The sequence below is a fragment of the Corvus hawaiiensis genome, chromosome 9, assembly GCF_020740725.1.
Source record: "Corvus hawaiiensis isolate bCorHaw1 chromosome 9, bCorHaw1.pri.cur, whole genome shotgun sequence".
Lineage (NCBI taxonomy): Eukaryota > Metazoa > Chordata > Aves > Passeriformes > Corvidae > Corvus > Corvus hawaiiensis.
In genome coordinates this window covers 11,769,344-11,790,889 of record NC_063221.1, presented here as the reverse complement: position 1 = coordinate 11,790,889, position 21,546 = coordinate 11,769,344, and the positions used below count along the sequence as shown (strand labels likewise).

The following is a 21,546-nucleotide window of genomic DNA, read 5'->3' as shown; positions in this document are numbered from 1 at the left end:
ATGGTGTTAGAAGCATAAGAAAATAACTCCTTAAAAAATTAAAACAGATTTATATTCACTTATGCATATAAATATACTATTTCAGGAAAACGTTTATAAACTAGAAGTATCTAAAGATAGCACTAAACAGTCTCTAAGCTACCTTTCTTAGAAGAAATTTAAAATGTGTATGCATGCACATGATAGAAATTAAAAGTAAAGTTTAGTACTGAAAAACAAATTGTGAAAGTCTACAATAAGCATTATTCATATGTTATTTATCAACTGAAACAGGTCATTTGCCAATAGCATAGAATACACATTTGGAAAAACCTGGCAAGGAATATAAAGTCTCCAACTATCCTGAAATACAAGAAAAAAAAATGATAGCTCAAATTTTAAGTGTCATGCTGTGAGAGCAGTGACACATTTAAAGGGACACACAATGCCAAATTGGGAGTCTTGGTTCACTGACAGCTGCGATGCAGACCCACAGCCTCAGCATCCTGGGGAGCTGTCAGAGAAAACCTCAATGTGAACAAGTCATACATATTTAAAAAGCTGGCTATTTTGCATTAAGCTATTTGACCTTTTAATCCACCCCACAGTCACTTACATTTGCCTCTTGTGCCTTCCCAGAGGCCACTCCAGAGTTCTGGCTACACAGAGCCCACAGGGCACTCGGGGCCTGGTCAGTCCCTAGCGGCTCCATTTCTGAAGTGCCCTCAATCATCAGTTATTCTGTATCGAAAGAATTTACAAAAAAAAAAAAAAAAAAAAAAAAAAGACTATAGGCCAAATTTTTTTCACAACTCATTCCCACAGCAGTCACTGGAGCTCGCTGACACCCATTTCACCCTAAGAAATCACACAATTCATTATCTCAAATGAAATGCATTGAGTGTATTAAGGCCTTAATAGAAAACCTTCACTAAACTTTGCACAGCTGAACTCTCAGACCTTTTCTACTTCAATACACAGCAAATCAGTGTCCTCTTACACACCAGCCTTTCCTGCCTCACACAGATTTTTCACCGGCTTGCCATCTAGTAATCCATTTTGTTCCCCTGCTTAGATCAGCTGTTGCTCTACAGCCACCCCGGTAATCCTTGTCTCACCACGCTTGGGAGGTGACCGCAGAGCTCTCAGCATTCACCAGTCCCTGTTACAACACGCACACGCCTTGCCCAGCGCATTCCGCACCGGGAATGACAAAAAGGTGACATTAAATTATGCAATACTTCACATCACAGTGAAAACAGAAGGCAAAAAATAAGAAAAGCCAAACAACTTCCAAAGACTAGAAATTAACGCATTTTGACTGTAATTCCCCATATTGTTCCAATTTTTTTTTCTCTGCACACGCGATTCCATACGAAATCCACCTCCGCCGGGTTTACAGCAGCCGCCCCGGTTAACTGCGCCGCGCCGAGCCCGCATCAGCATTTCGGGAACGTGAGCTCAGCACCAGCGGCGGGCAGGGCCGCACGGCCCCGGAGCAGCTCCCGGGGGGCGGCCCCGGGTATAGAGCGCTCCCCCGGCCCCACCGCGCCGGGCACCGCGCCCGGGCTGCCCCGACCGGGCCACAACAAAGGGGCGGCGGCGCTCGGGCGTCGCCGGCAGCCGGGGCGATGCGCCCCCCGCGGGCGCAGCCACGAACGGGCCCAGGGGCTGGCGAGGACGCCGGGCAGCACCCACCTGGCGCTGCGGCGGCCGCAGCCCCCGCCCGCATCCCCGCCGGCCCCCGCCCTCCGTCCCGCCCGCTCACCTGCGGGGCCCCGCGGCCCGTGCGCGCCGGCACCGGCGGGGCGGGAGGGGAAGATGGCGGCGGGCCCGGCTGTGCGGCGGGCGGGCCCGGCCCGGTGCCGCGGTCTGTCTGGTGCCGCTGTCGCTCCACTCGCGGCTGCCCGCCCGCTCCGCTGCCCGCCCGGCGGCGCCCCGGGGCCCTCCCGGCGCCGCTGCCGAAGGGGAAAGCGAAAGGGGCGGGCCGGAGCCGCCCCGCTGTGGGGGCGGGAGGGAGGGACAGATGGCGGTGGCGGCCGCGGCCGTGCTGGGCGGGGCCGCTTTGTTCGCGGCGGGGCGAACCCGCCCGCGCTGAGGGAGCGCGGGGCGGGAGCCGGGCAGGGCGGGGCCGGAGCTGCCGCCCGGCAAGCGGGTATTCCCCGCGTCCCCCAGCCCGTTCTGGTGCCCCTGCCGGTGGGAACACTCACCCAGAGCCCGGTGTCCCCACACAAAGGCGGCCAGGCCGCGTGCCCCGGGCTTCCCGAGCAGTCACCTGCGCTCCGACGCCCGCGAGGCACCCAGCGCTCACAGCACACGAGCAGGGCAGGAGCGGCACTGCCCGTCTGCCACCACCCGGCTTTTTGCTCGTGCGGCACGGGCTTAAGTCTTGTTGGCAGCACCTTGAAGTACTGCATGAGATGCTGCTGCTGACTCAGGTCAGCCAGGGATTTTTTTAGTGTGCTTATGCTGTCATCTGCTTCTGGAGGCTGTTCAGCAAAGTGCACACTCTTTACTTATGTATGCATGTGTGATGCCTGTGTTTTATGAATATGTATTCATATATAATTTGACTTTCAGTTACATTTTTGTGATTGTCAAAAGATTATGGCAGCTCAGAGTCATTATGGTGAACAGTCTTGCTCTGTGTTTATATGCAGTGGTGAGATGCGATACAGAAAATCATGTTAAAATGCAAGTACAGCACTTGGACAGAGTGCTTGTGAGCACACTGCAGTGCACTGGTAGGCCCTGCCAAAATGGAGATGGTGGCAATTTTCTGACAAGTTGATGCACGATTTTTAATTTTTGTTGTTGTTGTTGTTAATTATGCATGTGTGCCATGCATCAGAGATCCAGGAAGGTTGTCAGGGATTTGACTGAAGCTGAACTGGATTCTCTGTCGCATTCACAAAATGTCAGTGAGGTTAAGTCTACTTGCTAACTGTTTTGCTGAGGATTTGCTGAAGGGCAGAGGGGAAATTTGTTATTTTTTCTCTCTTCTTTCTGAACAAGAATACAAACATATGTCCCAAAGCAAGGAGTGTGCCTGGCTGCACAGCAGTGACTTTGCCGCGCGTGTGCAAAGAATGTGGAACTCGACAGTTCCTTTTATTCAAGTCCCAACTTTACTTCCCAGGAATATTTGCTGGTAAAATATTGAATACTTCCATTTACTTCCAAAGCTATAATTTGTTGCTTAGTTGCATTTGGAGGCTCTGCTTAAGAGAAAATGTAATTATAGAAATGAAATTGTTTTCCAATGCATATGATACAGTAGAGATGATAAATCGGAATGTGGATAAACAAGATAACTTTAATTGTCTAAACTGAGCGGTATGTATAACTTTACTGAGCACAGATACGAAAAATCCTTTTAAAACTTTGTTTAACCTACAAAATTCTAGGTAAACACACATAGGCTTTTAAACTTAATCCTGATTTCAGAATGGTTTTACAGTAGTCTACTAATCTTTTGTGCAGTAGTTTTGTTTTCAGTGGAGGTCTTGAGACCAAACCTATGAGACTGTATTCTCTGGATGGCAAGAAAGATAAAGCTTCTTCCCAGTTACAGACCTGAAAGGAAGAGAAATCTGTTTCCTGCTCAGAACGTTGGACCTTTCACAGGTACGCAGCAAATTTCTATAATCTGGAAAGAGATTTCAAGAACTAACCTTTCAGGAAGAGGTATGGAAGAATAGGTAGCAGTAGTTGGTGGCCCTGCTCTGGGGGGCAATCATACTGTTACTAAGTTTTGGTGAGGATACATATAGTAGCATCCTATGGGAAGAGAGCCAATGGAAGATCTTCTTTAGTTGTTTGGAACTCTTTACTTAAGCATAGAAACGTGTTTGGGATGGTCTGAGCTTGCTTTGAACACCCTACTCATTACTGCAAAGAAGGTAACTCCCATAAAGAGCAAAGCTGTTGGGTGTGGGTTTTTGAGAGCTTGAAAATCAGGATTAGTGGAGGAGGAGATCTGCATTGCCTAGTGACAAACCAGGGCGCTGCAGTCTGTGCTTGGAGCACTTCAGAAAAGAAAATAGTAATTGTGTGACTATTTTACAAATGTTGCAGGTGGGGAATGAGACACTGGAAAGCAGCGCCATGGAAAGGCACCTGGGAGCCCCACTCAATGGCAAATTGAACGTGAGTCAGCAGTGCCCTGGCAGTCAGGAGAGCCAACCCTGTCCTGGGGGGCATCAGGCCCAGCATTGCCAGCCGGGCAAGGGGGGAGATGGTGAGGCCTCACCTCAAGTGCTGGGGGCAGTTTTGGGCAGCACGGTATAAAACAGACATTAAGCTATTAGAGAGCATCCAAAGGAGGCCACGAGGATGGTGAAGGGCTTGAGGGGAAGCCATGAGGAGCAGCTGAGGTCACTTGGTCTGTTCATCCTGGAGGAGACTGAGGGGAGACCTCCCTGCAGTTACAATTTCCTCGAGAGGGGAAGAGGAGGGGCAGGCGCTGATCTCGGCCCTGATCTCTGAGGTCTGAAGTTGTAACAGGGGAGGTTTAGGTTGGATATCAGGGAAAGGTTCTTCACCCAGAGGGTGGCTGGGCACTGGAACAGGCTCCCCAGGGAAGTGCTCACAGCACCAGGCTGACAGACTTCAAGTGTTTGGACAATGCCCTCAGGCACGTGGTGTGGCTCTTGGGGATGGTCCTGTGCAGGGCGAGGAGATGGACTCAATGATTCTTGTGAGTCCCTTCCAACTCAGCTGATTCTGTGTGTTGGCCCTAAAAATGGGTCAATCCCAATTTTCTGTACTTGTAACAGAGACATTCAACTCCTTACATTTTATGTTATATTTACATGTTCTTGTAAAAACTTAGAAAAAAATTCTGTCCAAAACCTTATTCTGAAACAGTTTTTACTCACTTCAAGAAAGGATTTCCAGAACTTTGAGGTGACAATTCAGCAGTATTCTTGCATAATCTATAGAATTCTTTATGTCAGCATCATAGCTCCAGTTTCAGGTAGCTTAAACAAGAAAAATACTGAGCCAAAGTATAATCTGGCTTCAAGTAATTTAAATAATTGCAGGCTTGTGGGGCCTTGCCAGGTCTTGTACTGCAGACACTTAGATTAGTGATGATGAAGAAATGATAAGACAGAGCTGCCATGATGGAAAGCTCTGTATTAGCCTTTAGTCTTTCTGCAAAGCTCCATTAACTGAGACATAAAAGTACATACAGATATTACTTAGTACATCTCCATGAAGTTCACATACCATTAACTGCAAGCTTAAACACATGTGAAAAAAATTCAGTATCTTGCTTACACAAATCTGTCAGTGTTACATAGGTATTACACAGATTTGCATATAGTTTCTATCAACTCTTACTGTTTATGTGAACACTCTAAAAAATGTGAACAGTATAGTTCTATCTATATTTTGTCTAAAGTAAAGAATTCTGTGAAAAGGTAACACTGCTGCAGTAAGAACTGCAGTTTAAGGTCCCTGCTGCAGCTTTTCAAGGTTTAAGGCACTTGTTAAGGTACTTAGCATATATTTCTACTAAAAGTTAAAAAAATCTATATTTCTATTTCACTTTGGTGTGACTTCATGTATCTCAGCTTATCCAAAGATAAATACTTATTTACTCCTAAGCATTTTATACATCAAGTTGTTTGTAATGCTGAATAAGATTCTGAAGAAAGTTTTAAATAACTTTTTTCAGTGAATGCTTACCTTGTTTGTGCTGTTTTCTGTCCTTTCTTGAATCCTAGCGGTTATTAGCTCTCCTGATCAGAGGCAGCTCTGTCTAGCATCCATCAGCATTATCCTTGAATTCAGAAATTTGATTAAAAGAACTCCATCTCCCAAAGAGTTTGTACTGAAATGTGCATGTTGTATATTGCTTCTTTGCCTCCTACAGGAGCAGTAGTTTCGAGTGTAAGAGCTGCTTTTCTTTCTTGCTAGAAGGAAATAAGCTGGAGTAACTTCCCTACCACGTTTGACTCATTGCTGTGGTTGTCTAAATAAAACGTGTATTCTGTATGTAAGCAAGTAAGTCTGAAGGTAAATGTACATCTGTATGGATGCATATACAAACACACATCACATATTTTTTTCCTAAATGGAACAGCTTGCTTCTAAAAATAAATTGCTTATAAATGAACAAAGATACTGTACATGTTAAATGTACATTTTTCCCCCTGCAATCTATACCTGGAATAAGAGTGTTTATAGGGGATTTTTTTTCCTTTTGTTGTTTTTCATTTATTTAACTAGAAAATGTAAAAGCAGCTGTAAAGGGCTGTGGCTGTCAAGATAAATCTTTATAGCCACAATTCTTCAAGCTACGTATTCAGCTCATTAAATTAGTAACAAGGCAGCAAATAAATGTTAATTTGCCGTTTGAAAAGATCTAAATAGTTAAAGGTGTAGCCCTGTGTCTTTTTCATTAAGTTGTTGGAAGAAAGACATCTGACATTGATCTGATCAGTATAGCTGGATTTGAGAAACAAAGCTATTTTTTGCATCACATTTGTGTGGCGATCGATCCAAAACCTTCTGTTCCAAGCATAACTCTCTGCACTGGATCCCACAGCAGGACAAATTTTGAATCAGAAATTCTGTACAAATTCAGGCACACAGTACAGTCATATTATGTCAAATTAACCAGAGCAGAAGCTGAAGTTTCTCAGGGATGGTATTATTTGCCAAAAGATAGAAAAACAAAGTCTGTTCTAAAGCAGATCTGTACAATGGCTGTTTTTAGATGAAAATTTTGAGCTGGGCTCACCACTGAAAAAATAGCTTTACTGGGTGCAACTGGGTGTTTGTGTTCCAACATAATTCCTTGCTTGTGTCAGCCTGTTTGTGATGCTGTACAGGGAACTGACTGAGCTGGCTGAAAAGTAACCAGTTTTCAGGGGGAAGAGGGCAAGCTATTAATTTCCTTCCACAGTAGCTTTCAATTCAGCATTAAAAGCCCTACTGTCAGGTTGCTGGTATTCTTGAAGTTACTCTTCAAATAGCTCTGTGGTTTTGAGATTCTTTATCTGTGTAAGTTAGCCCAGCAACTCAGTCTGCCTGTTGACAGTGCAGGGATGTCATGGCCACTTTCAGCAAGTCCTTGCTCTTACTCTGCAACCCAGCAGGACAACACAAAACTCCAAAAAAGACATGATTTGGACTGGAAAATTACTAATTTATGAATCTGGAAGAGACCCCTCATTTTTTTGGTAGCATTTCTGTTCAAGAGAGCATCACTAGCAAGTACAAACTATTTCACACACATGCTTTATACAGTATCTTGACAAAGATAAGACTTCAGTTCATCTTGACATCAGTCTGAAGCAAACCTATTAACCTGACCAGTAAGTTTCTGTGGCTTTGGAAAAATGGAAGCTAACTAGAGCCTAGAAGTTTATCAGGTGACTTAAAATTGTGAAATTCAGTTTTGAAGAGAACAGGGTAACACCTTGTTGTCCTCACTAATGAAATACGAAGCCAAATTATTCAATAGCCTTCCTCTGATAACATCAGAAAGCTAGATTATCCATGCAAGTGTGATCAAAGATGGGAAACAAAAGAAGAAATTACAATGGTGCATATTTCCTGCAATTTCCACGTTGCTGAAATATGAGAAGAAACAAGATTGAAACAATAATGTGAACATTTTATAATTTTAGTTTATATTTAGAGGTAAGCAAGAAAACAAAAAAATGTTATTTTGGTGCCATGCTTTTATTTAAATGAAAGGAAAAAACTACACTGTACCACATAAGTAGCAATGACAATATTTTACAGCACAGCATTTGAAAAAATATGGAAGCTATGCTCCATAGAAGTGGACAAGTAAGCACACAATACACTGTACATTTTTCAACAGTGCCCAATAAATCATAATTAAATAGCTGAATTTGGCTTTAAACAGCCAAATAATAAAAACTAACAGTCATACTAACATTAAAAAAAAAAAAAAATCAGTAGCTATTATGACTGTTAGAATATGAAATTTTGCTCCAAAAACTAAGACGAGAGTTTGGCAATTCAGTCGTAGCAACAATAATAATACCCCTGATGAAAGCACCAGTGTGTTCTGGAAAGGTCAGTGATAAATACTGGCCTTTATGGAAAGCTTTTTTTTTTTTTTTTTCTTTTTCTTCTTTTTTTTAAACATGATCCCAACCAAAGATCCACTGTAATTAGAAAATTTGCAGGCTTAAAAAGGAAAAGCATCTCTAGTTTTACTTTTCCTGTATTAAGTAAAACCTTATACTGCGAGCAATGAAATTTTCAACTGCATTATTCACATTCTACTTTTAGACATTGCACAAATCTTTAACCTGTTGACAAATGCAAATTTCATAATACATTCATATATATTTTAAATTACTCAAAGAATTCCTGTCCTGTATTTAAGCTCACTTTGATTAGGTTGATGCATGTGTCTTTATGGTGTTGCAAATCTTCAGTTAAATCATAGAACAGATTTTAGAAATAAAAGCCTCCCATGATAAAACTTCTTCTGAAGTTATTCGCAATATGTGTGTCAGTTAATTCCAACCTCCTGGTTTCTTGAATCACTGTATATTATACACAGTTTCATATTGTTTTCAAGATATTCCTACAATGGTATCTGTAGGAACTGTCTAACAGGCAGAATGTGCAAACCCTCTTTCCCCCCTTTTTAATATTATTTATATCCTATATACACAATATGTATACACTTGAAATATAAGAGTTACATATCCTGGTGATATACATGCAAACAATAGGAATCCGCTAACCACAAATAGTTTTGAGCCACATACATATTAAACATGTATTTTAAAGTGTTTTTTCTTTTTTTACAGTTTTAACAAATATACATAAATATAAGAACATAAATTACAGTAAACTGACAGCATTTTTGAGAAAATGTTTATAATCCAGATGCACTGATGCCTAAGGCCTTATAATAATTTAAAAAAGTACTGTTCTAAACTGCTTAATGACATCTCATTCCTGTGCATCTTTTCTCTAAGTAAAGGAGCACATTGTAGTAGTGAGGCAGTTTCTCTCAAAGCAGTTTAATGAGAGAAATATGAACATCATTTTAGTCTCCCATGAAACCGAATGGACTACATACTTATAGCACAATACTGTCTTATGTGAATGGAGTTGTCACAACACTGAAACAGAACAGAATCACAAATCATTCAAGTCTTTTCCTGAGAATGAGATTTCCCTCCACCCCCCCCCCAACAAATTCTCTGGTGTACGATGTTATCAAAATAGCCACAGATTTAGGGGAGGCTTCAAGTTTGTGTTTTCTTTTTTTTCAGAACAGTGCTATGTTAAAAGCAAATTATAAGAGAAACAAACACTGAAACAAAATAGTCAAACACTGTTTTGAAATAAAATGCAGCCCTTTATAAATAATACTGAAATATGCCTAGAGTTTGGTTTTGCAAATGGTCATGTCATAGATTTACTGAAATGTCATTTAGGCTTTTTTGCTGTATGTATTTAAAAATTGCTGTGTCACAAGACATCGCCTGTTAGTGTCAAGAAAACAATGTACGAAGACACACTGAAAATTCTTACCAGATGTCTATTCCCTAGAAAACTGATTCAAGTCTGAGTTGGCAGATCTGAAGGCAGGAAGTGGCCTGGATCTTAAAATCAATGGGAATTAGATAAACAACTTCTCAAAGATCTGTGACTTAGTGAATTCTGTGATTCTTCTGAATATTTAGTGCTCTGTTAGGCAACATCAGGGATCTAGTTCTGAATGTTTCATGAGTTCCTATTCCTTCCTTGAGGAAGCAGGACCTGACCATGTGCTCTCTCTGCAGCTGGAGCCGTGCAAAGCAATGAATGCACACTTGTTTAAACTGTTTCAGAGACCTACCAAATCTTTTTACTTTGAGTTTTAATGGTGTTATGAACATGCACATGGTCAGTCATACATCTCAGATGGCAACTTACTGAAACAGAAATAATTGCATCACCTAAATTTACCCTGAGTCATTAAATAATTCATTTGAAGGAAACTTCAAGCAGTTCAAAGGTTTTTCCTTTACTGTTTAGTTTATAAGCAAATCAGTACTATTTAATTGAAAAAGAATTAAAAATACACAGGGGAATGAATCTTGATTTTGTTACAGCACAGTAAGGATCTTGCAGAACAGACCCATTCAGCTGTTATTCAGTGACATACAATTTATCATTTAGTCTTTACTGTAAGTCAGTATGCAAAGTTCAATGGTATTGAGAATATTAAGAAATTTTTCTTTAGTGAAAGAAAAATATTTCAAGACAAGCACAAATACAAACATATAAGGCAACAGATGTAAAAAATGTAGTTTGAGTCACTAAAGAGGAACATTCAGTGCTTCAGTGTATCTAATCAAAATACAGAGCAAATATACTCTATATGTTGCATTAGCACATACAAATCTCCACACAAGTCAAACATTTCTGTAATCACTCGTAATTATTCACCTAAGAGTTAATCTTCTGCACTCCTAAACACTGTGTTTACATTCCAGTTGGACATGATAATAGAACTCGGTGTCCAGTTTTAAGTTCTAAGAGTCTTGTTGGCAACTAGAAATCTATTTCCTATAGGCAGTAAAGATGAAGTGCAAGTTTATCACAATTGTCTCAAGCAAATTTTTTCCCATCTACTATGCCTTGGTCGGTAAAAGTTTCTTAGGAGTTACTGGTCTCTTGGTTTGCCACAAATGGCTGTGAATAGTAATTGCATCAACACTGGCAGACAAAGTTTTGGCAGGTATGTGGCTAAATTGCTTCCTGTCGGAGTTGTATTTATACAGTCCCTCTATCATTTTCTTTGTTATAGATTTAGGACCTATTCCCGTTAATTTATTGATTTCTTCAGTATCAGGGCAGTACGTATACAGAGATCTGAACTGGCAGCCTGAATCCCGGAACAAGATTAAGAAATTATTGGCATCAGATTTTTCCATTTCCTTTAAAAGAAAGAAAGAAAGAAAGAAAGAAAAACATTCAGAATATGAATTTTGCATTGTAATTAGATAACATTCTAAATCATTAGATTTCATTTTGAATTAGTTTTCTACCAGAGCTGAAACTTAGGTCTAACTCTGTCCACTAAAAGACCTTGTTTTCAATCATTAGAATTTGCTAAGCTTCACCTGTCTGAATTTTGATATGGTAGATTTCCATCTCAAGCAAAACCTAATTTATTTAGACAATTTCAGCTATAATTGTTTAGTTGTACCTCAAGAACAGACATCCTAAAAGTCTTTTTATAGACCAGATAAAAATTCTTCTCATCATCCATTTCATCAAGCTGGTCTAATATTTGCAAGTTTGGGAACAAGAAACTTCAGATGTGTCAGTATGTCTGAAAGACCCTCTGGTGCTAAAATGTAATTTCATTCATCCCTAAATCCACTTAAGCTTGGTCAAACCATAAAGTCAGTTGAAATGTATTGAACAGAAGTTCTTTATTAGCTGAAGTCTTCAGATTCCTATTCCACCTAACAGACCTTCTATGGGACATGTGCCCTGAACACATACAGCCTCTACCAAGTGACGTATGCTTCATCCTAAAGTTAGGCATGACATTTTTGCAGCTATTTTTTTCTGGGATTTCTGAGGGTCATTTTGCTCCAAGTTACTTAAATGGCAAGACTCTGTCCTGATTCCTGACTTGGTATTTCCAGAAAGTGTCTGGAAAGACAGAGAAAGCAGCATCTAGACATGGATGCAGAAGGATTACCAAGAGAAGAAAGGGCAAGAAATACTGCTGTGAAATTTATTCCAGGAAAGAAATTCAAACTGGATTCCAAGTGTCTGTGATGTTTGATCTAGTTAATCTGTTGTATTTGTCATAGTTGGTAAATGGAACAGTCCTGTTACTCTCAAGGTTCAGACTCTGTGTTACTCCTTTTGCCTGGAAACACCCGGAAACTGGTCCCTGAGTTCTTACCCTTACAATATTTGTGCACCTTCAGAAGGGTTTATAGCAGTGTAAGAGAGAAGACTGGAAGGCACCTTCCTTTAATAGAAAGTCCTGAATTTGCCCTACTGCTTGGAAACTGGAGAAGAGTCTAGAAGGGACGTATTTCAATTCTTTCTGTTCATGAGGGCACTGTGCTTTAGTTCTAAATTTCCCAGTCTGAGGATCTCTATGTATAAGGGAAAACAACTGTGAACACATTATGAAATTCTCCAATAAAACAAGCAATAACTATTAATTAAACACGTGAATTAATTCAGCTTCCTGTGCTGCATGTGCAAAGTAACAGCTCTTGTTTCTACAGCACTGGAGAGCCTTTCTGCCTACACAGGAAGCAAGTCACAGGAGTTACTCAATCCCTTCACTAATTGCTGCCATAATCTCTGAGGATTCCTTTCAATATTTGTATTTATGCTTAAGAGTCTCCATAATGCCTGACTTTGGTTTGACTTAAGTGTTTATGCTTTTAGGGGAAAGATACTCTTACCTCCAGGATCTTTTTCTTTTGACCTTCATTTACTTTTCCAGCCAGGCAGCAATGTGCCAGTGCATTCTGAATTATATACTTATTGGATTTAGCACTGGGTTCTTTGAAGAGCTTTGGTCCTATGGAAAAGGAATGACAAATAAGCTTAATTAATCAATAAGCCAACAAAGAGTTACTTCAAATGCTGTGAAGCACTTCTAGTGTGGAACTTTTGCATGCATAAAATCACAAATCCAGGAATAATACAGAACAAGGTTAGAGACCACAACTTTCACAAATAGGTAAAATGTCATTCAGCTGTCACTGAATTTACTTACAAATGTGTCTTTCATTATTAAATCATTATTATTGGCAGCCTTGGTAAATATTTTTTCTCTCAGAAGACCTTTTCTATGAACAACAAAACATTTTGCTGTTTCTAACTAAAATTTCAGTTGTCCAGGAGAGAGGAAAGGCTTTCTTTTTCTTTTTCTATACCTGTGATTTCAAAGGTGAGAGGTATAACAGTGAGGCATATTCAGTGCTTATAGTAACTGTGGCCTCTCCTCTTTGGAATTCCAGAAACATTTCACCCAAAACCTGGAAGATCTGGCCTTACACTTGTCTGGTTATTCTGTCTGTAAAATGACTTGATTCATCCGTTTGAACAAGAAATCTCCCCTGTTTTAATTTCTGAAATATATGTGTACTTGGATCTAGACCATTAAAAAACCCAACATGTGAGTACCAATTCCAAGTCTTGGAAAGGAAAATAACGTACAAACATCAATTAAATTTAAGATTAAATCTCAGTTTGTCTAAGCTTTGGGCAAAAAAGAGCCTAGAGAATACCTAACCATATGCTACTCTTCTCACAAAGAAAGTGGTATTAGGTTGGCAAAAGTGGAGCTTTTATAATCCTGATGATGCAAGGTCTTGGCAGTATCACATGTGGTATAGTTAGAGAAAAGGGAGGAAAATACCATTATTATTTGATTCATAATATAGTAAAGAATTAGTAGTCAGATCATAAAGTTCTTAATAAACAACAAAGGATCTGTTAGGAAACAAACGGTGCAGAATATTTATATTTGCATTGCTACACAGATTTTTTGCTGTTGCTATATGGTTTTTGATTTTTGTCACTCTATTCTAAATTGAGTTGAAATTGCAATGCTTTGTGCCTTGCTAGAGACACTACTGAAGTACAGAGTGATGTGTGAGCCCATGTGTTGTTCTGAGCCTGACTGCGATTTATTCTGGTTATCACAAATGCTATTGAGTCAGTACTTTTATTTTGGATTTAAAATGTTAACCTTGTATTATTACCCTCTACTTTGAAGGGTAAAACTCAATTAAGTTTCAGGAAGCCAAATCAAGGTAACTGAAAACTTTTCATGCATAGGACCACTACCAGGCAGGTACTTTTCTGAATATTGTTGTCACTGACCTGTGTACTCTGTAGCAGAGGCGACTGAAGAAGTTGTAGATGCATTTTCCCAATCTTTTTCTCCATTACGACTACCACAGCGACTTGGAGATAAAAATCCTTCCACAGATTCAGACCTAAACATTAGTTTTAAAATCTATTAAAACAATTTACAATGTTCAGCTGAGAAGCCTTCTAATATGAAAAGAAGGCAAACTGTACTAAGAACACGATGATTTGAATTATAAAATATAAACCTAAATGCACAATATTTACTGTGTTTTGAGTGATGCAAGAAGTTGGTCTTTAGGTGAGGTATGTGTTAATCAGTTTTTGGGCTACTTCTGTCCCTTCTGAGGGACAGAAACCTAATAGATGTCCTTGGTTGTGAAACAGAATTACTAAGTGGGAATTTGAGTTACTTATAACATGTACTGCCAAAACAATGTGATCTCATGTAGTGAATAAACCAGTTCTTGATAGAATGATGAATATGAAGTAAAAATCTAGTTCATTTACACTTATGACTGCAACAACTGCCAGTGAGAACTGCTATATTTAAGACAGCAAAACAATTTCCTCTCTAATGTTTGTTTTCACAAGCAATAACTTCTGCTGCTGTATTTCTTCAGGCTGCACTCAAATGTCAATAATTTTGCTTTTAAAGGTCTAAGCAAGATAGTAAAGTTTTCTTAAATTATTGCAAGATATTCAAAATACTGTCGATTGTGGCTACTGCAAAAGGCAGTCAAATTTGCAGCTTGTAATGAAAGTTTTCTAGTGAGAAAAAGGCACAGAATATGGAAAAAAGTGGTACCATGTCAACATTTGTGTGCATGCTCATTTTCAGTAAAATCAGCAACAGGTGAAAATTCAATTTATAATATATCCTAAACCTTTTGTGATTAGCACCTGCATGAAGAAGGTGACAAATGTATCACCGAGACTCTCTCAGTGGAATCATCAAAGACAATGGCGATGCAGGGACAAGGTGAAAATATGGGTTTGGAAAGATATTGAAAATTCTTTTAACTTTGTTACCATTATAATGTTTTAAAAGTCTCAATCCCCTAAATCAGATCCAAAGCCTGAGGAAGATGTACTGCTCGTTACAAGCACAGTACAGCACTGTACAACTACAGCCCCATACACAGGGGTCATCTCCTGTAAAGACTGCGTAGATGAGCAACATCAAGCCTTTTGTAATAACTAATATAGCTGGAAGAAATCCCCCTCTCAATTAAAACTGTTAATTTTTAAGAGATGACAAGAGATGTTAGGCTAATTGGATCATTTATGAAAGTTTCTTATGTAATAACTGGAAAGTCAGTTCTTGAGACATCAAGGTAATTGAGAAGTCAATTGAAGCCAGCTTCAGTCTTGTCAGAGCTGATGAATAGTGTGTAGCGGCCATGAAAACATGACATGCAATATCATAATATGTAGTACTCCTTATCAACCCCCTCTTCCTAGTCTGCCTTTCTTCCCTATTTCTTTTTTATACAAAAAAAAAGTATTTGTCTGAGTATTATCAAGTAGTTCACAGAAATAATAATCTTCCTCTGAATGAAATACAGATTTTGTATAAAAAAATTAAAATTTCTCTGTTATTTTCAGGTGATTTTTTAATGCAAAATAAATTCTGGTGTTTGGAAAAGGCTGAAGTCCTAGTGAGCATTCAATAATTCCCTGTACAACTGCTAAAAAAAAAAAAAAACAAAACAAACAGAAAAGAAACTTCTATGTTAAAAAAAGAACAGCAGCTATGTAGTTGCACGTAGCATACAGGTTTAGAAAATATCCACAAATTGAGACTTAGATACAAGCAGGTGAATTAAAGAGGCTGTGTGAACAGCATTTTGTTTCGACCTCATTTATACCTGCCCAACTGGTTTACCTGGTAAAATTTGCAAAACAAATGATCATGGCTTGGTTCCCGAATGTCTGACAGTGGAAACTATCCATGTCTCAAATGAGGAAAACATACCTGTTCTCAGAGTGCACAATATATACACGATCTCTAAAAAATTCATGCTAGTTTTACATAGCTGATTATCAAATTTTATTAAATGAAATGGTTATTTTAGCTTTACCTTGGTGTTCTCTTGCCTGACTGCACACTCTCATTGTCCCCTGTATTCAGCGATGCCAATGAAAGACTAGATACTGAAAAAACACGATAAAGCTGTGAACCTGGATAAAAACAAAGTTAAAGCTTATAAACCTATGCAAGTAGGAGAGTCTGTTCATCAGACCAACACCAGCATCTGAAAGTCAGTAAGAGCTTTTCTACATGGGACTAGCACCCATCCATGATATACCTGCATGCATATGTGCTGCACTTCATGTAAACACTTGCTGACACTCAGCCTTTGGCAGCCACCAGGGATGGGCTCAGACTAAGCACTAATGGGAAGCACGGACATGGGAATATTGGCACTATGCAAATCAAAGAATGCAATTAAAGTTAATAAGTCCTCTTGAAAGAGAGCTTAAGAGACTTAATTTAAAGCTTAGGATGGATTCTTGGAAGGTGTTAAGGAAATACTTTAAATTACACTGGAAGATGGAGGGAAGCAGCCAGAGCAAATGCAGCACAACAACAAAGGCAGAGGAGGCTGTAACAAAAAGGATCACTGAGCAATCTGGTTACTTTTTCTAATTGTAAATTGGCCATACTTCTTCCAGTCATTACTGCAAGCTCTTTTGTATCTAAAGAATGCTAACTTATTCCACGTGGTTAGTGTTGCTATGTTCTTAACTATACATGCAGTTGGTAAGTGAGCAAAATAGAAAAAACCCATGAAATATAAAAGTAACTTTCAAATTCTAATTTTGTCTGTGTTGTGTGAGTTTAAGTATTCTTACCTTATAGTCACCATTTTATTTATTGATCTCTTATGTCCCAACTTTTATTCATTCTTAGCTCTACAGGTGCAAGAAGAGATTAGTGCAGAAAACATGGGTGTGCATGAAACTTGCAACACACATTTGTCCCTCAACTGGGTTTTCAGAGCTAATGTTTTTGTTTGTTGATATATGCATGCATGCATAGCAGGTAAGTGACATTGATCTTTCCATTTCTATGCCAAATTTTGCTTTCCAGTTTGGTCATGTGCAGTTTCAATTTAGCACAAGACACTCATAAATGCACGTGCTTGTTAGGACCAAAAACCAAGCTGGTGTTTTAGCATGAACAGACTCTTTTTCCACATAAACATTTGTTACCTGGTGGACCTTTGACTGGTGTCTTAGGTGATTCAATATGATCTCTATGAATAGATTTTGGACGTGGCTTTTTTTGTTTGATTGAGAGGGAACGTGGCTTTATGACAGTATCCATGTCTTCCATAAGCTTTAGTTGTTTCCTTCTCATATATTCCTGCTTAATAAATTCTCGCCGTGCTCGTTCATCCTCCTTCTTCTGACGTTCTTCTTCTGTTTTGCGTCTAAAAATTTACCAAAAAAATTCAGCAGCAGAAACTTTCCAAATAGAGGATTTCAGCTAGTACAGTGAGGACAACACAAGCATCAGATTTTTGGAACTTCAATGTTCTCAAACACCAGTAAGAGACTTTCTAATTTTTTTACAATTTTCAGAGAGTTTAAACTTTTTAGGATATTGCTACCAATAAAACCAAATGAAGGTTTATGAGCTTCATTGCTGTAACTGAGTGAACATTGTGCATTTTGTGCAGAAAGGGCCCTGAGGGGTACAGGCTCCCTCAAAGCCATGCTCTGAGGAGCTGTGCCCAGGCCAGCACAGCTCCCAGCCTGAGCGAGCTACAGACTGATGCCACCTGCTGTCCTGCAGGGCCAGCTGGGCTCCTCTGCACATCTGATTCTAGCAGTAAATAACTTGGATATTAAGATGCAAATTTTTGACATGCAAGTTCCACTTCTAACTAAACCAGACATTTTTATGTTCACCATTCCTGATCATTACATGTAGCTTTACCTTGTCTCTTCCTTCTTATGTTCTAGTTCTGCTTCCAGCTGCTGCTTTCGAAGCAAAGTCTCTCTTTCCCTTCTCAAACGCTTTTCCAACAATGCTGCTCGTTTCATTGCCATATCATTTTCTGCCTTTTGATCATCCTAGCAACCGTTTTTGAAAGAAAAGGACCAAAAATATTAAAATCTTTAAATTCAGCAGCTGATTTTGCCAAGTCATTAGACACTTAATTCTGTAGACTGAGTATCCTAACATACTCTAGCAGTATTTGAAGTTTATTTTTGAAGATTTTTCTTAAGACTCTTAAAAACTTCATAATGGAATTTTTCCTTCCTGAGTCAAACAAAATTCAACACTGATACGAGAAAACTTGCTAAGTGAGATATTTTAGTTTTGACTCAGATCCTACATAGCATAAACTTCTTTCAGCTTTGGAAAATTCTGCATGTATGAACATGAAGGTAATTATCACAAACCCCAATAACTATGCACCATATAAAAGTAACTTCTGAGCAAGCCAGGTGTTTTGTTAGAACTGAGGAATGCTTCCAGACAAGCTAGGTGCATCTAGATACATGATACAAAATTTTGGGGTATTCCAAGATGGAAATAAGTCTAGACCACTGTCTTACAATATGCATTATAGTAAAAAGCCTATCTGAATACAGCCCTTTAATAAAAAGTCTCCAAGGAGTGCTCCCAAATACCAGCTTCAAAAGGGAGTCTCAGCAGACTATACTTTCTTAGCCAGTCAAAAGACAGAAAAAGGCTCTCCAGAGTGCAATTCAAAAACGTGAATAATTTTTAAAAATGCAGGCTGTTGTGTACTTCAAAAACTTTTATTTGGGGGTGAGGTGGGGAGGTGAAGGTGAGATGTGAGCACGTTTAATCAAGATCACCAAAACAGATGTTAAAAATGAATCTACATTCAGCATGCATCTTCCTCACCAAGACCTCCAAGCACTCTTCCATAACTATCAATGGAAAAGGATACACTGGCATGCTCAGAACCACAGTATGGTAGAATCTCACCACTCTTATGATGCCAAATTAATCAAGTCCAAAAGATAAACTTGCACATTTAGAGTTGCAGTACCATCTGCTTGGACTTTAATCATCAGTGACATTCACATCTCAATTAAAGATTCAAACAAAGCTTAACAGCTGACATACACATCCACTAGTTCTCTTACCTTAAAAAAGAATCCACAACACACTTTCTGGTCATCTTCAAACTGTTCTCTATCACTCTCACCTTCATACTTCTCAACAGATACCTCACTTTTTTCTGGTGGCTTCAAATCTGATAGGGAAACTTCAATTAAGTTAGCTGTTTTGGGAGCTGGAGGTGGTAAAATCGGTTGGTTTAGCTGATCTTCATTTGGGGTGAGGCAGACAGTTTCTGTGATAGGCTGAGATAATACTTCAGAAACATTAGATTCAATAGGCTTAATCTCCTTTTCCTCCAACTTCTGCTCACCCTGTTTCGGCAATTTTGGTCCTTCTTCTTTTGCTACCTCTTCTGTAGATTTGCCTTCTTTCAAAAGATTTCCCTTTAATTGAGGTTCGCTCACACGTTCACCATCATCTCCAAAGCAAACAAATGATCTAGTCTGAATGGGCACCTGACTGGGAGAAAACCTCCTCAAACGGGGAAGACTGTCCACAGACCGTGGGGCAGTCAAGGTACGGTTTAGAGGTGTTATTTTCAGTTCGTTTGGCCTAGGAGTCCTTTGCATTTTAATGTGAAAAGAGGCATTCTTCCTGTTGGAAGATTGTGGAGACTGATGCGTAGAGCGAGGAGATTCCTGTGAGAAAGGTGCAACAGGAGCTGGAGTTCCCCCTTGCCTTGAAGAAGACTTAAAGTCCCGAATCTGCTTCTGAGGAGAAGGCTGAGGAGGAGAAATAACCCAAGCCTGTTGCTCTCTCATCTGCATCAACATCTCCTGCTGAAGGGATAGACGTTGCATTTCTTGTTGTAAAAAGTGTAGGGAAGAGTTTAGTTTTTCAATAGATTTTGTATATTCTAAGAGATCTCCGTCATTAAGATTGTCTTCTGAGGGGCTTGCTAAATTCCATTGCTTTTCAGCATCCCCAGAAGTAGCAGGAGATTTTAACCATTTGCTATGAGAATTTTCTGGGTTTTCTTTTATTAATTCTGAAATCTTACTAGTTTGGTCATCTGATTTTTGAGTTTCTTTTTCTTTCAACCGATTGCTGTCAGTGAATACCTTCTCATCTTCAGCTCCTGCTGCTTCCTCTCGGAGAGGTGATACCCCATCACCTTTCTTTTTCACAACATTAAGAAATGCTGTTCTTCCCATTTTCTGCCGCTGCTTTGTGAATGCAGCTTCAACTTTCTTCTTCTGTGCTTCAATGGCTCGCCTCTTTTCCTCTAGCTTCATCCTAAGCTGTACCATTTCAGAAGCCAGTAATTGTGTAGTGTCTCTTCCTTGAGGAACAGATGCTTCCTCGGGAATATGAGCCCAAGCAACCATATGAGGGATGTTCAGCTCAGAACCTTCTGGTGTGGTTTTCTGAGAACTGCTTCCACTGCTTTTACTATCTGTGTGATTCAACTTCCTGAATTTCTGCTCTGCAAAGCTGGTCATTTTAACCCCTGAGCTCGAAGAAGCACTGCTGCCTGCCTGTGATTTAGTACTTACTGAGCTGGGACAGGGACTTAATTGATCTCTGTGATTGCTAGCCCGCATGTCATAATCCTGGAGAAATTTAGATGGTTCTTCCATGTCAGAGTCCATGCTTACAGTATAATCTCTCAAAGAAGAATCCTCATCCATTGTCTCTGGGATATCTTCTGATGGGACATGTATTCCAGTATCTACTTCTGTGTTGTCAGTCACAGGACTCAGAGCACCCTTAGTGTCTGTGATTACATCTGGGGTAGTCTGATTTGGTTTAATGTTTGAATTCAAGATGCTCATTTCCCGATTGTGAAGAAAGAACCCATTTGTAATTTGGTCTGTTTGGAGAAGTCTGGGAGATTTTTCGGTGTCATGAATTATCTGCAAAGCCTCTTCAATGCTTGGCGTCTCAATCTGATTGCCAAAATCATCCAGAACTGCCCTGTTTTGCAGAGCTCCATTTGGAAACCTGTAGTGTGTGCTCTCATTGGCATTTCTTTGATTTGCATTAAGAGACTGATTGGCCTTTGTGTCTTTAAGAGGTGTCATGTCCTTTTCCTCTTCAATATCTTGATTCTCCTCTTCTCCATTCACTGGTTTGAAGGACAGATTTTTTCTAGAATGCTTTGGCATGCGGTTGATGTTTCCTGTAAGGCCTTCATTGCTCACAGATCTAGGAATTCCTCTGTTTGGAGTAGATACTGGAATGCTTTTTTCTTTGTCAAAAGGAATGTCAAATGAAACTCCATGTAATGATGACCTAATAGAGATCAGAATAAAGAAAGTAACTGAGCAACTCATGGTTATTAATAAGAATAATGAAATATTTGTATTTGGTTTTAAAATTATTTTAAGCTGGTAGTATTAAAGGCACTGTTAATTTTACTGTATTTTGCCTAGCTTCAAATATAATAAACATGCATATATTTTTAGATATTTTTAGATAGATAAATAGATATAAATATAATAGTGTTTTTAAAAGCACAATAGAATAGAATGTAACAACATTTTCTTCAGACTCAGAAAATGCTTTTTGCTACTTTGGAATAAATTATAGGAATTTTAGGAGTATAGGAATTGCCATCATAGATCAGAAGGAAGGTGTGAAAAGACACAGTTTATGTG

General features: G+C 39.4%; 2 protein-coding genes across 7 annotated transcripts in view; both read right to left on the bottom strand.

Annotated features, from left to right (window-relative positions):
- Positions 1-5,891, bottom strand: part of WDR47 (WD repeat domain 47) — a 29,834-nt gene extending 23,943 nt beyond the window's left edge. Inside the window, exon 1 of one of the 3 annotated variants that reach the window (XM_048312563.1) lies at positions 5,674-5,891. Coding sequence is in view for 1 of the 3 variants with exons in the window: in XM_048312561.1 (XP_048168518.1) it covers positions 596-712 (117 nt within the window). In the remaining 2 variants the exon portion in view is untranslated. Of the gene's footprint in view, positions 1-595; positions 721-1,747; positions 1,910-5,673 lie in introns of those variants that run through there. The other 2 variants (XM_048312562.1, XM_048312561.1) reach the window with 2 other exon arrangements.
- Positions 5,892-7,658: 1,767 nt separating this feature from the next.
- CAMSAP2 (calmodulin regulated spectrin associated protein family member 2) overlaps positions 7,659-21,546 on the bottom strand; it is an 82,313-nt gene continuing 68,425 nt past the window's right edge. For 2 of the 4 annotated variants that reach the window (XM_048312557.1, XM_048312559.1), the window contains 7 exons: positions 18,970-21,181; positions 17,783-17,919; positions 17,053-17,273; positions 15,918-16,017; positions 13,846-13,961; positions 12,417-12,535; positions 7,659-10,913 (listed from right to left, as the gene is read on the bottom strand). In XM_048312557.1, the coding sequence (XP_048168514.1) occupies positions 10,608-10,913; positions 12,417-12,535; positions 13,846-13,961; positions 15,918-16,017; positions 17,053-17,273; positions 17,783-17,919; positions 18,970-21,181 (3,211 nt within the window). In that variant the 3' untranslated portion in view covers positions 7,659-10,607. The remainder of the gene's footprint in view (positions 10,914-12,416; positions 12,536-13,845; positions 13,962-15,917; positions 16,018-17,052; positions 17,274-17,782; positions 17,920-18,969; positions 21,182-21,546) is intronic. The other 2 variants (XM_048312558.1, XM_048312560.1) reach the window with 1 other exon arrangement.